General features: G+C 33.7%; 1 protein-coding gene across 1 annotated transcript; it reads left to right on the top strand.

Moving 5' to 3' along the window:
* Positions 1-757: 757 nt before the first annotated feature.
* Positions 758-12,860, top strand: LOTGIDRAFT_228863 (hypothetical protein; the record flags this gene model as incomplete). The annotated part of the gene is made up of 9 exons (XM_009059913.1): positions 758-830; positions 1,777-1,816; positions 4,027-4,099; positions 6,274-6,577; positions 8,668-8,877; positions 9,774-9,899; positions 10,362-10,442; positions 11,799-11,900; positions 12,104-12,860. The coding sequence occupies 9 exons, from the start codon at positions 758-760 to the stop codon at positions 12,718-12,720; spliced, it is 1,626 nt and encodes a 541-aa protein (XP_009058161.1). The 3' UTR covers positions 12,721-12,860.
* Between the last annotated feature and the right edge of the window lie 6,560 nt (positions 12,861-19,420).

The following is a 19,420-nucleotide window of genomic DNA, read 5'->3' as shown; positions in this document are numbered from 1 at the left end:
TAAATGATATTTACGCAATTTGTAGTTTAAGATTTGCCATCTCAAACGAGCAAGGTCCACAAAACACTTGTTTGCATAGGGGGTTGGAAGCGACACAAAAATCGTCAAATTCAATCTTGACTAAGATCTCATCATTATTAATGATCACACCCAATTTCATTTAAATCGAATGAAAACTGAAGTCTCTATTGTGTTCACAAACAAATTTTGAAGCGTTTTTCAAGGGCAATAACCATTCATCGAAAAATCTTCGAATTCGAACTTGACCAAGACCTCATGAATATAAATAATCACACCAAATTTCATTAAAATCAGACGGACGGACAAGTGCGACAACAATATACAACCACATTATAATGTGGGAGTATAAAAAGCTACCTTCTTCCAAAAACCTGCATAAGTAAAAAAAACAGTTTTACTCAATTTCATTTCCAGTGATTTGAGACAAGGGAGTGAGGTCTTCACACAAGAGTTTGTAAGAATTTTCACACACAATATCAATTTTCAAAAAGCTCTCAGACCAGCCCGCGACCCCAAGAAAATAAAGGGTTCTTTAGCGTAATAAAACTTTATTGCAAAATCCATGCAGTATAAAACCCCTATGTGAACGTTGTATAAGGGAGATAACTTTATTTGCAAACGGCTATTCCTAGAAACGGTGAGCGGTTTACAGAGAAGTATTATCAAGGTTACTAGTGTTTATTAATTAATCGATAACCATGATTAGTTATATGAATCAGCATTAAATAATGATAAAATGGTAGTTTTCCCAATTCATTTTCCGACTGGAGTAACGTTTCAGTTTCAAGATCAATATTTCCTTAATACAGGTAAGTATATTATTATTCAAAATATCTGTGGTATGTCCTTCAACGATATTCATTAAATTTATTTTAGAACCATTTTATAATTATATTTTCGTACAAAATTGTTATAATGTAAACTATACTTCTCAAACATACAGTGGTGACAACTATTATAGTCGAACAAAGATAATACTCGACCAATTCGAAACATAAAATAAAGAATCAACTTTTATACGGGTACAATGAATAGTTTGTTAAACTATATAAATAAAATTACACTGTGTTCGTCGCCAACTGAACTGCTTAAAATTAAATCTTTGTTTGACTAAAATATAGGCCAACTATACGAAATGTAGTTGTATTATAGAAGTAATATAGGTCACGTCAATCCCAATGAAAATCAAAATTACAATACATTGCAAAATATCATTTTAGCTTCAAAAATTATTATCTGACTTGTACCAGTCATTACTGTATAATAATGATTATAATTTGTTGCATAAACTAAACTAGTTGTCGAAGCAATATAAATTATCAAATGTAACCGTGTCTAGACATGTTGTTAGATAATATAGCATTAACATGTAATATACCTTTATCATAATAAACCACACACACACCGTTTAACATTCAGGATATAAAATTGATAAAATGATATATAAATATTTTTTGGTTTACAAATATATATTTACAAAAAAGATACATATTTCATTACTTACAAGAATATCTAATATATAGAATTATCTTACCTACTATATGAAAAATAGAATTTAAATTAATAAAAGGGATTGCATCAAGGTTTTTTTATATTTTTTTTATGTATATCGGGGACAGTTATCAGCATCAATTTGCACGATTCCAATTTTCTACTTTATAGAATATTATAAATATGGCATCCGCGGATAGAAATATCAAAATATACACTGTCAAAACTTGCGGGAATTGCCAATTTTTTTCTGTTTTTAAAAAGGCTTAATTGTTGTTATGTCCCCTGAAAGCGTCATGGACAGGTATACGATATATTCTATATATAAAATGGGGAATTCCAAGTTTAAAAATAAATAAATCGAATACCTGCCTTAAAAAGTAAAAATCCTCAGTTTGAAGATATTTTAAGGTAAGATATGATTAATATATGAGTGATTAAGGGATGTGGTTTGAACACGAAAGCAGTCTATTCGTAAAACAGTATTGCTTAACAGATCTATATTGTTATAGGAAATTTACTGCATAGTCTACTTCTGTGTTGACATACTTATCTTATAAAAACACACGACAATGTTAATAAAGCACCCAACCCTGTCCGTTTTCCCTACTAGTAGCACATATGAATCACCGATTCTAGAACGGTATTAGCAAAGATAAAAGCCATAAGGCGTCTTTAAAAGGTCAGGTAAAAAGCCAGGTAATACTAAACCTATAGGTATGATACAGTCGATCAAATTATTGTAGTTAACACGCATGTGTGATGTTCTTTGAATAAATTAACTACAGATTTTAAAACGCTAATATAGCGTGTGTAAATGCCATAATTCACCTTTTTAAAGGCCATTGTAGTTAAAGCTAGTATTAGTAGGGGATGAGGGAGGGGGGGGGGGGGAATCTAGCCGAGGCCCGTGTGCTTAAGGCTACCTAAATATACCTCGACAGTTAGAAATCAATATGAAATTATGCTGAATTATGAAGTTGAGCTGTCCTGTCAAATTCTTGAGCATTGTATGGAGTTACCCGTCTTACTTAACCCAATCGGGTGCAGAAAAATAAGACGTAAACCGTCTTTTATACCCCTTTTACACTCGGCCCCGTTAAAGATAGTCTGGCCCGGATCGGTGCCTGGCTTCGATCAAAACGCCTGTTTACACCGGCGCTCTGTGATCTGGGCCAGGCCCACTTTAAACGGAAATAAGCGTGCACTCTCTAATTAAAAAGATTACAAAAGGTCCACATTTGTAGATTTATAATGGCTGATACGGAAGTTGTAAACCCTGCACATGCGCAGAAGAATTTTTAAACGGAGCCAGGCACGCATTCGTTTTACACTAGTAAAATTTAAGTGGGTCAGGCACCGATCCGGACCTGGCTCACCTCTTATTGCGGTGCCAGGCCCCGATTAAATTGGCTCGCTTTATTCCGTTTACACTTGAAGTGGGCCAGGGAGCAATCATGGCCTGGCCCACTTTATCGGAGCCGAGTGTAAAAGGGGTATAAGTCCTTGTTATTTTAAAGCTAGTAGCAGTTGAAGGGTCAATGATAATAAGCTCAGCCTAAAGAAAACCAACAACCCATCAGCTGAGGTGATAATAGCAGTGGGGAAGGATTCAAATGCGTATTTAAAAGGAAGGCCGTGTATAACAGTATGCTAGTATCAGTGGGGAAAGCCCAAAATAAAAATAATAAAAGTAAATTAAACGGATTTTTACGACCTACGGAAATGATGCTGTAAACTTATGAGGCACTGGGGAAAATGTCAAGCTACAAAGATAAAAATTGGCATTTGAGATCAGATATGCAATTTCAAGTCAATTCGATCAAAACTGTGAATTTGAGGGTGAAAAAGATTGTCAAGATTGTATGAAGATAGTACAAAGAATATGACTGCAAATGGCCTGGAAATTAAATGAATGGAGTTTAAATGAAAACCGACATCGTCAAGATTTTGCCATGACAGTGGCATTAGTTTGCACTTTTTCGATTTACAACTGTCGAGGGATATTTAACGTGCACAGTGATGCAGTTCGGAAGGGGCTGACATGTAAAAGGCGTCTAGTTGTTCGGATGCTACGGACTGTCCGCGTTAATGATACAGTAGAAACTATGTTAAGAGACCACGCAGTCTCTTACTGGAAGTGGTCTCTTATGAGAGAATTGAGTCGAAATTCAAATTTCAAATTTCAAATTTCAAATTCAAATTTCAAATTTCAAATTTCAAATTTCAAATTCAAATTTCAAATTCGAAATTCAAATTTCAAATTCGAAATTCAAATTTCAAATTCGAAATTCAAATTTCAAACTCAATATTCAAATTTCAAACTTAATATTCAAATTTCAAATTAGAAATTCAAAAATACAAAAACATGTCGTATTTGAGCTTCCGTACTTATGCAACTGTCCTGGAAAATTTTACACTGCATGTAGTTGCCCAATTAGGTGCAGAAGAGTTGGACGAAAAACTATTGTAGTATTGTAGTTTTTGGAAAACAGTTTGATTATTTAATTTCAGTTTGTCTCAGATTGCAATGAAAATTTTGGTTTTCCTCTTGGCGCTTACTGTTCAAGTTTTCAAAACTGAAAGGGTATGTACTTTTTAGATACAGTCTGGCACAAACAATTGTCCATATTCTCCGTCTGCTCGCTATCAAGTTCCAAGCTAGTTTGTTACGGATCATTTCTTTCTTGGTGTATAGATTTGTAACCTAATAATTATTTCTCCTATATTCTTAATATATTAAAGCGATTGTAAAGAGTTTTTCTAAAAAAAAAGTATGTGTATCGGGGACACTGATAGCATCATTTGCGCCATTCAAATTTTCAGTCAGACGTACACTAAACTAAGTGTTTGATGACGTCACTAATCGAAGGGTCATTACAGACGTCTGATTGAAAATTGGAATATCGCAAATTGGTGCTAACAGTGTCCCCGATATACAGAAGGATATCAGAAAACCTCTTTACAATCCCTTTAAGATTGTATGTAACAATAACTTTTTTATATTGCCGTGGCCCTGTCCGTCGGTCCGTCAACATTTCTTGAACACAATAGAGACTACAATTTTTATCTGATTTTAATGAAACTTGATTTGATAATGTATAATGATGAGATCCTAGTCAAGTTCGAATTTGACGATTTTTTGATGAACGGTTTTTTAAATAATTGTCCTTGACATAGGAAAAACGCGTCAAAATTTGTTTGTGAACACAATAAAGACTACAGATTTCATGTGATTTTTATGATGAAATAATGGAGTTTTACGTCTTTTTATTTTCATTGATGAGATTTTTGTCAAGTTTGAATTTTCAACGATTTCACTCTTAACAATTTTTTTGACCTTGATATTAGAGCTGTGTGACTATATTTGGGTTATTGTTATTGATTTTATAATAAATTGTGGAATTACTCAGCATGAATAACTGGCAGTAAATATATATATATCATTGAATTCAAACTAATAAAATTTCTTTAATGTGAGAAAATTCGTACTTAGTCACTAAAGACTGTTTTATCATTTCTGCCAGCTGCCAGTGGGCGTACGTTACCTTGCAAGCTATCTTTATTGTCTCAAAATGAGCTGAGGGTGTCGGGAGATTAAAGACATTCAGAATGATTCAGTGCAGAAAATATAATGTCATTTTACTCATTTGTTTGCCATTGTACGTTTCAGAAAACGGCACAAAAATCTTCTGTTTTTTTTGTCGAGCTGTCCTTTTACAGTTGATTGTAAATACTCCTCAATGTAACATCATTTTATTTATTCAACATTTCTGGTGAACGTAATAGATACATTTTTATCTGATTTAAATGAAATGGTGTAGTTTTACCAATTGCAGTGCTGATGTCTATCCACAATCTTCCAAAAATAACAGAAGAAAGGCATATAAAGATGAAAATATCTTTCAATAATATATCTTATCCAAATAATTTCCTTTAAAGTGATACTACGTCTTAGAATACACTCGTCCTATGGCTAATATTTGTGTTTAATAGTGACCATTGGTTAAATAAGTATGCATCCCAAACTTTTGAAAAAGCGACAATAAAACTGTAATGAAAATTTTTTATAGAAAGTGAGCAAGCGACAAGTCTGTTCAGTTTGAGAAAAAAGAGTCTGGGTAATCAACACTAAAACAGGAAACAATCATCTTCCGGTGTATACAAATAAACTTTGCTAATGATTCGTTGAAAATTGTGTTAGTGGTGGAGTATTCATTCTAAATCATTTGAATTGCTTTTTCGCGGAGTTGCTTAATCTCCTACGAGGCATTATTATATCGTCTTCAAAGTATGTCTGACAATGTCGAGGTCAATTCAAGAGTAGAGGTCAAGGACGCGGGAAACCCCACTTGAGAGTTACTTCACCTTGAAAATAACACCGGATTTCCTAGACTCACGATTTGAAAATCGCTTAATGGATGTATTAAGCGTTTTATAATTAATTACTTGATTTTGTGGATATATCGGATAATAGAGGGATTATATAGATGTATAGTTAGGACACCAGGTAAGTCCACTGATGGATATATACTGATATTGGCCAAATTTGAGTAAAATTTAAATTTCATGTTCATCCTAAGACGTAGTATCCCTTTAAAGTATATACATTCACGCATTTAAATTTGCATTGGTACCATTTCAATTTAATCTTTATTATTCAAATTGATAATTGATGTAAAAGAAGTATACTTGTGACCTTGACCGGTGCTTCTATAACACCCAACACCAACCGAATCGATTTTTATATTTAATTTCTAGGTAGAAGATGTGTTTTATTATCATAATAGAATAAAATGTGTAAAGTGTCCAAGAGGACATAAAGTTTTAAATCACTGTACCAAAGATCTTAGTCAATCGGATTGTGTTACTTGTGAGGAGGGTACGTTTGCTGTGAGACTTAGTTCTTCTAAGCTTTGTGGGAAATGTAAAGATTGCAGCCACACTTACCAAATAATTAAGAAGAACTGTACACCGGAAACGGATACTGAATGCAAATGTCCTGATAAAGAATATTTCTATCTAGACTATTGTAAGTCGTGTGAACCACCTAGAATTAAAAGGGGTAAGTAACACGGTGTTGTTCTAAAAGAGTAAGCATTACTCTGGATAATAGAATTCAATAGTAGTTCTCTGTAAAACTTTTAAATTGGACATGAACGCAGGCTTTCGTCTAGAATTATCCAACGTGTAAAATGTGATATTTGTACGGGAGATCAAGAAACCAAACATGTTTGTAATATAACGCATAATACTCAGTGTAAACAACTACCCACCACCAGTCTATCAACCATCCCAGAGTCTTCAGTAATCCCAGTATCTTCATCAGGTAACACTGACAAACTTGTCATATCATGTTCGTTATAAAGTTGACTAAATCAATTCCCAACAAACGAAATAGACAAGGATAATATAGTGTCTTTGAACCCTCCACTAAGTAAAAATGTTTCTACAAATATTGGTCATAAATTCACGAATCTCCTATCAAAACACTTCCCCTAAAAATTCACATAATTTTCATTAAAATACTGTAATGGCAAGTCTTTAAACAAACGTTTCGAACCGGTGGGTGTAAAATTCCGAATTCCCAAACTGTCCGAACTGTCCGTATTGGGTCAGAAAAGACAAAAAAATCGAAAGTAATTTTGCGCAAAAGGTGATGCACAAATTCGGAAATCAAAACATTTTACATCAAAAAACGAATAATTTTAAAAGTTTTTCAAATCACAATTTCTTTCTTTATTTTTAGTGTACACCGTGCTAGTTTATAATAATGCCGTCTATGAATTGATATTATTAATAAATATAATCGCTATTATTCAATGGACTTTTTTTGTGATCGAACGCGTCTTCCCATTATCTCCCTTGAATAGCAACATATCAAGGTGACAACACAGCGGTTTGAAACTCTGAAAAAGTTTGAACTCTTGGTTATTGCTGTTTCTCACAACCAGGCAACATCTTCCCCACCCTTGTCTCCTTCCCATTCAGAAAATGTGCTGGTCGGTAAGGGGGCTGTGGGAGAAGATTGGAAACACACCTCTACATCTACGTGGCATTTAGTGAAAACCTGTTACAGACGTTTTAGGGAATCACACTCACAGTCGGATTCAACTACTAGTACTACTCCTCCATGCTATATCCACAGAGATATAATATATGTCTAAAAATATATGCTAAGCCTAACTGGTAATGGTTACGTCATGACAACAATATACTATAATAATAGTAAAAATACTAATGTGAAAAGGAAGTCACAAAGTTTGATGCCAATGTGAATGATGGGAACAGGCTAACATGCAGTGAGTAAGACGGCATCATTATAAATTATACTGTGTACACGAAAAATAAGAAAAAAATTGTGATTTGACCAGATGAAAGCTTTTAAAAATATTCGTTTTTTGATGTAAAATGTTTTGCTTCCCGAATTTGTGCACGACCTTTGGCGCAATTCTAATTTCGATTTTTTTGTCTTTTCTGACCCAATTCGGACAGTTCGGGAATTTGGAATTTTACACCCACCGGTTCCGAACTCTTGAAACATAGACATTTGAATAAGTTCTTATTGTCCAATTTCAGTATGGACGCAGGCTGAAAATAGGTCATTTGTATGAAGATCGCATAGCGTGAAACTGAGTTACAACATGATTTAATTTTTTTATACGGACCTATATTAATTTTTGAGAATCTGATCTAAAATTTTAAACACTTAGGAGATACTGGGTTACTAATCAAAATTTGGGTATTGCTTGACCAATTTTTGGTATGTGCAATAAGTCAACTGGAGGATAGGAATGGCTATTAAAATAAGTTCAGATGTTTTTTTTTTCACATCCAATGACCCGGTTTGTCGTAAATTGTGTATATATCTTGTAAAACTTTTAAATTGGAAATGAACGCAGGCTTTTGTCTAAAATTATTCGATCAACTTGTGAATGAAAATCACAATAAATAGGAAGAAATATTTTCATATTTCCAAAGCAATATTATTTTGTGAAATGTGTCTGAAGTAAGACAACGTGAGTGGCGTTTTGATTATTTTAACTAGTGAAAGAATGGCTTGCTTGCCCCTTCAGCTGATAACACTGGATAACATGGGTGTATTATAATTTCTCGAACGAAACTTGGCCTATTTGAAATTTGATATTATTTTAGTTCGGGACGAAAAGGAATATTGTGAAGATTGTGAATCTGATACTTATTATAACAGTACAGTGGAAGATTGTGTAAAATGTGATATTTGTGCGGGAGATCAAGAAACCAAGCATGTTTGTAATATAACGCATAATACTCAGTGTAAACAACTACCCACCACCAGTCTATCAACCATCCCAGAGTCTTCAGTAATCCCAGTATCTTCATCAGGTAACACTGACAAACTTGTCATATCATGTTCGTTATAAATTTGAACAATTATCACTTTCAACTAAATTCCATGAAAATTCTATTTTTCATGTAAATATAATTTCGTACAGAATGTAACGGGAATGTTTCATATTAACCAAGAGGATTTTGTTTTAACATAATGTACCTCAAAGGGACAGTCTGATTTTTATATGTAGGTTGGAAATTTCTTTTTGTGTCTCAAAAAGAAATGTGTCCCTGATCAATTTCTACCACTTCCATTATGAAATACTTACTCATTGATGATTCATATACTTCCTTCCTCATGTGAAAGTTTATAAGCTGCTAATTTATCTGAAAGTTTAAACTAAAACTAAAATGTCAAAGTAAAAGTGGGGGATTGGGCAAGTACCTCATCTTTACACACACGTACTAGGAATTAATAATCACAGAATTAATTTACCAGGATCGTGAATTTATTTATACTTTTTGATATAAAACGAATAATTGAAAGCGTGTAGGTCTTTTTCAAGTAAATCATTGTCTATTATAAATCTGATAATAGACAATCTAAAAAGATATATTCTTCAATATTTAATAATTATGATACATTCGTGAATTAACATTGTATTATTATTGTATTTAATACCGGCGTTTCAATGCGTCATAAGCGGCCAAACTAGATCCACAGAATTGTCAAGGGGGGAATACAGCACCAGGATTTAAGAACTCAATGGTAAGCAATTTAAAACTGACGGAGCGGAATGCCACTGTTGTTAAAACACATTGATAGAACTTGTTCATTATTACCTGCAGTGGATTGAAACAAGTGATTTAAACCGAGCAATTAAAATTAAATTAAAAACTAGCATATTGGCCTATAGTCCCATGTATAATTTTGTTAAATTTTTTTTTAGAAAAAAATGGTCATAGTATAAGTTATGGTGGAATAGCAGGCATAGGTATAGGCGTTGCAATAATTCTAATTATTGGTATAAGTATTGGTGTTTTATTGTGTTTGAAGAAAAAGTCTTGTTTAAGAAGTGAGTTGTACGAACATTAATTTAGAAGTTCAATTTTTTTTTTTTTTTTTTTTTTTTTTTTGGGAAGGTCCAGGGTTCAATCCCGGCATAGGTCGAGATAATACCTTCGGATTTTTCAACCCGGTTTCCCACTCTCAGTTATGCAGGTAAGAGGGGCTGACATGGAAAAAGCGTCTAGTCGTTTGGATTGGACAATAAACCGAGGTCCCGTGTGCTACAGGCTGTGCACGTTAAAGATCCATCGACAGTTGGAAATCGAAAAAGAGCAGGCTAATGCCGCTGTCCTGGCAAAATTTCACTCATTGCATCTTGCATGGCGTTGCTCGTCTTCATTAGCCCACATGGTGCAGAAAAGTGGGACGTAAAACTCTATTCATTTCATTTCATTTTTTTTTCCACTGTTGTTTATGATTCATTTTAAGTTATAAACAAGATAAATATATCTTATTGTTTTGATTGCAGGTAATGCCCATCGGGTTACAGAAGAAGAAGGAAGACCTCTTGCTGATAGCAGAAATGTAGAACTGTTATCCCAATCTTCACGTATGTATCTATTCACAGCCCTACTGGCCATACTTCCTCGGAAAGTAATAAGACTTGTCAAAACTCATATTTGGAAAACGATTGTATCTTTTATATTCATTAGTTAAATTATTTCTTAAGCTTTTCTGCGTTGACACCGGAGATGTTTTTAAAGGGCTTATGTTGAATTTTTCTAATTTTTAGCAAGCCTGTCGAGTTTGCAAAATCCAACTAGTTCCATACTTGCTTAACCAATTTTAGTATTTTATATATAAAATGTTTAATTGGCAACTCCTTTAACTTTTTTTATTTTCTCCTTCGTAGAGTGAGTTTAAGTATAAATGAAGATATTTCTATTTTTATTTCGTATAATGAGTTTAAGTGTAAATTAGTTCAGGTCAGCACTGGTCAGATTAACCCTTTCAATACCTGTGATTGGTTTTCATCTTGTTTTCGTTATATCTGCTCGTTAGTTAGATAGTGAGTTCATTATTTTACTGGTTACAGACGCGCATAGTCTTAATTTGTAAAATTTGAATATATTTTGGCCACAATAATTAAAGTATTCATTTACTTTACTACTATTTTGTTATTTGGGGTTGTGAATTTTTGCTATGTGCAATTAAGTCAACCGGAGGATAGGAATGGCTATCAAAATAAGTTCAGCTGTTTTGTTCACATCAATATATTTGACAAAACTTGACTAAACTGTAAGTGTTTGCATTCGCGTTTTGATTTAATAGAAACGAAATATAATTCAACCATAGAGTGATTTAGAAATCAGAGCGCCTACCTCCAAAGCATGACCTAAAAAATAAATAAAGACAAAATCTAAAGTGAGTCAGACAGTACCGTAACTAAGCAGGGATGGGGGGGGGGGGGTCAGCTATTGCGACTGTCCCTCTTGGCACATTGAGCTGGTTGCGGGTCTGGATTCAGAACAGGTATTTATTTAAGTTTCTACTTTCATTCTTGAGAGATTTTTTACCAGACCTCGGAGAAAAGAAAATACTTGTAAATACACTGTACCGATCAATGATGGTATACCAATAAAAGGCCTGAAAAGAGATGTTTTCCATGCAGTGTTTGATTTTCAGCCTTTTTCGCTATTTGCTGAATTAAGATCCCAAGAATGAAGGCATTTGTTTATGCTGCTGAAGGGGTTGGGATTTAATTTCGAAATAACCAACCGGTAGACTATTTTTTGTTATCTCAATTTAGATGAAACCAGCCAAACTACATACTCTGAAACACAAAACAGTCTGTGTTTTAGCATTGATGTGCGAATATTTCATGTTGGGATTAAGGTTAAGTATGTCCATCGACATTTCCGTTAGAACATTTCACATACTTAGAACTGGACATCTTTGTTTTCAGAAGCGCATGGTAATTCGAATGCGAAGCCTGCATGGATGATTAAAATCCGAAAGATATTGGTAGATAATCTGCACCCGTTTGATTTATTTGTTGCCGAATTAGGTAATTATTCATTCGTCAATTTAAGAATGATCATAAGCATATTTGCTAACACAAATAGAAATATAATACAATCTTCATCAGTGTCGTCGATTCTATTTTTATGCTTATTTAAAATATATGTTCTTACCGTTTCGCCGCGGGGGGTGACAACCAATTCACCTTGCTTATTTCACCTCGTTTGAATATTTGTTTTTTTCTTCTAGAAAACCCTGAATTTAACGCACCTGCTAAATATGGTCAGTTAAATGATACAAATGTAGAAACAAAATTCTATAAGTTTATGGACATGTGGTACGAACAGACTAATGATCCAAGTCAAGAAATGATTATGACAGCTTTAAAACACATAAATAGAAATGACCTAGTCGAAAAGGTTAAGGAACAACTTGATAAGACAAGGAATACAAGGAATGATGACCAATGTGTTTCCTGTGATAATAACTGCAAATATTCACCTATACAAGTTTCTGACGATGGTCAGAGTGGTATCCCTAATCATGATAAAATTGACTCAGTGGACAACCTACAAAACACGGTAGAATCAGTGCACAACACAGATATGACATATCCAAATGGAACACAACCCAAAGAAATCAATGTGTCTGATTCGGATGAAGAGCAGCAGACTAACCTTAAACAACCTATTGAACCCATGGGCATCAAAAATAGCACGGTTGCATTGGAGCAAAACATAACTAAGACAAACCACAATGGGGCTGACCCACTCGACATACAGTGCACAGAAATCGGTGTGTCTGATATGGACGAAGATCAAACTAACCCCAAACAACCATTTATAACACACAACACAGCATCATAGCATTCAAATCAAAAGCAGGCTAAAGTATTGCCAATCTATAAATCTGGCAATAAAGGTTTGGCAAGCATTTACAGACCCGTATCAATTCTACAAGCTTTTAGGTGATAATTCGTTTAAATTTTGATTAAAAACTTAAACTTACACCTGGGTGAAAATAATTTCCACCTTGATGATAGCCTAATTCAATGAATTTTTAATTAAAAACTTTTTAAGTCATTACCAGCCTCCATCTGGTAAAAAAAAACGGAGAAAAAAGATGCTGCCTGGTTGTGAGGAACAGCAAGAACCAAGAGTTCAAACTTTTGGTAGCTATTTAGATTTAAATCTCCCACTGTGTCGTCACCTTGATATGTCATGGTTACTATTCAAGGCAGATAATGGGAAGACGCCTTCGATCACAAAACAACAAAAAGTGTCCATTGAATAATAGCGATTATATTTATTAAAAATCAAAAATGTCAATTCATAGACGGCATTATTATAAATTAGCACGGTGTACACTAAAAATAAAGAAAGAAATTGTGATTTGACCAAATGAAAGCTTTAACAATATTCGTTTTTTTGATGTAAAATGTTTTGCTTCCCGAATTTTTGCACGACCTTTGGCTCAAATTTAATTTCAATTTTTTTTCTTTTCTGACCCAATTCGGACAGTATGGACAGTTCGGGAATTCGGAATTTTACACCCACCGTTCAAATACCCCTCCTTTATCCAAACCTTGTTAAATTATTCTATAACGCTCATTTTAAATCCTACATTGATTACTGCTTCGCTATTTGAAATACTTGTAATAATTATTCTTCAACAGCTCTGAAATAGACTTCAAAAATGAATACTTCTCCACATCATCATCTTCTATTTCAAAACTTTTCTAAAATAGGAAATCTTAATCTTCAAAATATTCTTCAATATAAAAAAACACCATATGCATCCATTAACCAGATTCCTTATTTCAAAACCTTTTAGATCCATTTATAAGAATAGCTTGAAATTCAAGGCCCCTGTTTATGGAACTCTTTACCTCAATCAATGTTTTGATAAAATTAAAAAACAACTCTTTCTTGAAAAAATAGAGCAACATAATCAGATGAATGATAAATGTATATAACTGTTAATAGTTTTACTGCTTTTGTTAGTGTAGTTCTGCTGTTTTTAGTTTCTTTTGTATTTTTATGCGCCTGCCCGTCCGTTCACGTTACTTGTAGGCACGACAGAAACTACAGTTTTACACGATGAAACTTGGTATGCTTGTATATATTGATGAGATCTCGGTCAAGTTCAAAAATTGGTTACAATCGGTTGAAGGGTTTCAGAGTTATTGTCCATGTCCAATGACTAAAATATAACATGTGAATAAAATCCGTTGAGGTATGTGTATGTGTATAAAATGGTTTATCTCCCCTGATGTTGGGCTCGTTTGATGTTAACACAATTGATTTGAATCGAAAAGGTCATTTATTAACATTAACAAATGACGTAAACAAAATTATATAAAACAAGTACAAAATTCTAATTAAACTAAATTACACTTCATGGTACTTAACAAATCCATAAACATCAAAGATTGGGGGACAACACCGTGACATGATTAGGTTGTGCTTCCTCTACAAACTGGTTACACAGATTATCATTGTTGATTGTACCACCCCTTTTTCCGAAGAAAGTCACATAGATAGGGGAATATACACCAAAATATGGTTGCAAATTGCTATTTCTTAGCTTGAGATGAATATTCAAACGATTCACGTGTGAACTACCTAAAACCAAACTCTACTAATACGTTGTGCTTCCATTCTGAACACTTCAAATCTGCAGAAAAATTATCCGCCACTAACTAACAGACACAGTTAGCCTAACAATAACACTACTGTACTAGATCTACAGGACAGTAACAACTAACAAACACTTTGTTTGTTCCGAAAATTCCAATTAGTCTCTGTCAGGGGTTCCTTAGAATGTTAATAATGAAGGAAGCCCAATAAGAATGTACTTAAAGTTGAAGGGTGTAATTAAACTGGTTTTAATTGTAATTAGTTGTTTTCAGTTCACAGTATTAAAGTAACAGTTACACTTCACTGCCTTTTCTACCTTTCTATATCTTTTCTCTGGTTCTGATCTTTATTCATCTTGGTGTCTATATTTGTTCATCTGAGCTGTAATGACCCCCTTAGTTGTATTTTCCTTATGTCTTTGTGGTCATTCTGTCTATATAGTTTGAATTTGTAGGATGGTTGTTCTGTCATTCAGTATTGTATTTTCTGTAATATGGTGTAATTGAAGTTTCTTCAATTAGGTTTATAGTTTTCATTTAGTGTTTGTATACACTTTTCCGGTGTGTACTTTGGATTTGGAACGTAGGATAACTTTTAGTATAGGTATGTAAAAGTTCTGTACCGGTACTTTATATCTTTGTTGGTGTTGGTAACTAAGGTGTCGGCCATATTGTAATTTGGTTAAGTTAAGCACATACATTTCTGCAGTCAAATATTACATTTCATTAATTCTTATATTTAATCCATTACATTCATTACATTCATAACCTACATTATTTTATTACAGATTCCCTTTATATAACCCTTTGGGTTAAGGTGCTACACCTTAACTTTGGTTAGCGTTTAAACCCCTTTTAGGGTAAGCATTATTATATATATATATATTATATTGTATTGTGCATAGCTAAGTATTTCAGTTAGTATGTATTAGTGTGTTAAGCATAGGTTTTGTATTGGTATTTATATTCCTCTGTATATTTCATACAGTTCGGTAGTTATAACCTATGTTTGCCTATATAATATATATTCTATTGTGATTAAGTTTTACCTTTACTTTATGACCTGTTTGTAATTATGTTTCTTTGTACTTTCAGGGTTTTTTGTTGATTATTAAATCTATTAATTTGAACCTTTGGTGTGATGATTTAACCCCCATCACCCCCCTCGACAACATTAACTGAATTATCTGCCGAAAAGGCTTTGAATTGAACTAACCAATTTTTTTTTTAACTAAGAATTAAAAAACAATGGCGCTTTTCTCTGCAGGAACCCGGATGAAGGGTAGATAACACTTCTGTGTTATGACGTAGACTCCGTCCACAACCATTCATCCGATAAACTCTTGTTGGCTCTTTAATCGTAATTGCCATATTTCATCTTGATCTCGTCATAATTTTCATTTTGTATCATTGCATGAGTAATGTATGTAACCTATGTAAGTTTATATCATATTATAGGCCTACTATGTGTTATTTAAATTATCATGATCTCGTCATTTTTAGACTGATTATTATCATTAGTTATATGTTTTAGTTTTTGGTAGATAGTGTATTTGTATTGTTTCCTTCTTTCATATTGTACCATTGAATAATGAATGTATGTTGCATATATTATACTGTCTTTTATGGTACCGGTAATGAAATTATCTTATTTTATGACACGAAACATAGGAGCTGTAGGAGTTCGCTTGTGCTTTCAACTGTGGGTAAAAAGTAGACCTGTAAGCCTCCACCGTCAGTCACTGTTGATCTAGTTTTGCTTTGGAAGCCGCCGTCATGGTGGACGACAGCTTAAAGATGGGTTTCCTTATTTTTTAGTATTGAATTAAGCAAACTGTGATTAATTGGTGTTTCTAATGAATTATCATGTTATTATTTAACCTATCATAATGTCCATGTATTTTTACAGACCTTTCTTGATTGGTAACTCATTGGAATTCTTCTGCTGGTGATGTTAGAAAAACTGGTATTTTTCCAAGTCATTCCACCACATGGTGTTACTCAATAATCATAACTTTGGTGATTTAGTAATATTCCCAAAACAAAATGTTTGTCTTCTTTTATTTCAGCCTAAATTTGAAAGTTCGCCTATTAAATTCATCTCATTAATTCATACTTTCTAATGTAAAACTGCCTGAAGTGCAGTCGTAGAATACTGAAGTCAAGTGAAGTCAGTCTTGGAGACTGAGCCGCAGGAATTTCAACCAGGTTAGTCACAATTATCACAACGACCTGCCTGGGCTACAGCAAGTAAAAATAAACTTGACGTAATCTACATTGGGTAGCAAAGGTGCCAATATTTTAGTGTTCTAGCTGATGCCTACAGAAACTGATGTTATGAAAGCTCTGAGACAGAGAAAGATATCGCAAAGGAATAGAAGCAGTGAAATGCGCCTTTAACTGGTGGTTAGATTAATACAATGACTGAAAATAACTACCATTAATCTACAATAAATTCACCCTACAACAAATACATAAATTAAATGTTGTTTCATTAAAACGAGTAAATAGAGTAATATCCCCTTAACATACATTCGGGAGACGGCGGTAAATACTGTACTGCCCTGAAATAAGCTCAATCTATAAACAAGCTCTAAACATTCCCTTTCGTTTAATATGAGTCTAAGATCTTCAACATGGATGTCCCCTTCTTTCTCTTTTCACTGTACGACATACTATTGAAATAAATATTATACCTGTGTGTGATTAGTGTATAGTATATAAAAATAATATATATAAAATAAAAATTTAAACAAGTAGTTAGTGAGTTATAAGACTTAGTGAAACAAACCACTGCGGGGCGAATATCAAACATGGCCGCAATTATTGACATTTTGGAGAAGTTACTCAAAGGGCTAATATTTTAAAGAATTAAGCTTTCCTTCGTTTCAATGACAGGTATAGAACTCTAATGATAGCACCTTAAAACTAATAATAATGCCAATGGCTATGCACAATTATTAATATTTAGTCTTTAGACTCTAGCCTGGTGGGACCATTAACACTGACTGTATGTATCATCAGTATGATATTGATACTGTGTATGTAGGCCATTTAATACTAATAATAATAGAGCCTGAAGTGAGAGTGTAGTTTAAAAAATTATCCTTCATGTGGTCTATTCACCGTCAGAAAATTGTCTGATATTATGACTCAACGCACAAGATAAATCTAGGTGGTTCTGGTTACTGACAGGTCCTTTTGGGGGGTCAAAAGTCCAATTAAGTGGGGCAGTTTAGGTAGCCCACTGAGAAATAATTAAGAATTATTCGTCTGGAAACACGATTTCCTTACATTTCCCAGCGAATTTAAAGTTCAAGGTTATTTGTATAGGGTCCATGGTATGCCGCTGAGAAAAAACTTTGTGTCGCAGATATAGTTTAAGGTCAGTTTTTAGGACGAGGGAACTGCTTTTGTGTAGATTGAAACGACAATTATATGGAAATAATCATTAGTTATTCTTCCCTGACTGAATAATGCAATAATGATTATTGCGATTATTTTATCGTTCGAACTATTTGGCACCATGAAATAGGCCTACAATTATCTCTTAACCTCTCTGGGAGTTACCTCCAATGTGCAATTTATCTCTTATATTTAATTATATATTTATGAACTATAGTGGTCAATTGAATAAATGAAGTGAATATGACGTCCAGGTCAATTGTATGAATGAATTTTCATTAATGGCTATGTTTTAGGGGGAGTGAAATATATATGCCGTTCCCCTCCATGATCTCCACCCGTCTCCGGACTATTTTAATGGTTTTCTTCAGACGTGTATCCACTGCATGCCTGTGCCACTGCTTTTGTAACATTACTTAACCGCTATGTTACAACCTAAAATTTCCTAGCTGTAAGCTTATACTGTATATTTTAATTACTTCTGGAGGGCAATTTTGACAAACACCTAAGCCTACAGAACTGCCCACGTAGGAACTGTTATTTTATATTCGATTTTAATGGGATGGAAACACAAGGATTGTAACATTTTTCCGTTTTTTGTGAAGACTTTCCAATATCAAATCTATACTTGTAAAGTTGTTGTTGCAGAAGTGTTTTTACTTATGTAGTTTAGTGTCAATTACAGCCTACTGCTAACAATACATAGATTACAATTAAATGCAAATAATTCTAAATGCAGAGTTGAAATAATTCTGATCTAATATACAAAAATAAAGAGTTGCCTACCATAGCTGAATGATCATTGTGCCCAAACTACAACCCATATGTAATGTTTCCTCAAGGCTGTGGTTATATAAGTGGGAGAAATTACGTATAAATAGCTTAAGTCCAAACGAAATTGGCCCTAAAATCTTGCTAGGAAATCTCAACCAATCAAATCAATTCACTCATTATGGACCCTTTGATGTAAACAAAACGAAAGCAGTGTGACGATTAATATGGGCGATACAGAATTGAGCAAGACATTTGTTAAGGAATTGAAGCTGATTTTGGAAGGAGGAAAGAACAAGCTTATGTTCTTATCTCTTCAAATTGGTGGCGGCAAATCAATTTTGTGTTTTGTTTTCTAAACATGACCTCAATTCCGTTTTACCGATCTGATTGGTCAAATTTGAACCTCATTTCCATGCCCACAAACCGAAGTGTAGTGGGCTTAGTTTAATAAGGGTTAATAAGACCATGTCCACGCCTGTATTCGGGATACGATGCTGATGGATCTAAATATTAAAAAGGCCTTGTTTTCAAACATAATACACACTGGTACAATAAGTACTATTTCAAGGGAGTCAAGCTCCCAGTTTTGGAACACCTGATGACACAGTGCACAGGGTTGGGCATCATTTTAAGAGAGCAACATAATTGTTTAATACTTTGGTCACAACCTTACATAATACTCATTTGATTTAATTATAGATTTGATGTGAAAGGGAAGCATAAAGTAGCTTATCTTACCCCTTGTAACC

This window comes from Lottia gigantea (genome assembly GCF_000327385.1).
Source record: "Lottia gigantea unplaced genomic scaffold LOTGIsca_4, whole genome shotgun sequence".
In the NCBI taxonomy this organism is placed as follows: domain Eukaryota; kingdom Metazoa; phylum Mollusca; class Gastropoda; family Lottiidae; genus Lottia; species Lottia gigantea.
This window is presented reverse-complemented; position numbering and strand designations above follow the sequence as displayed.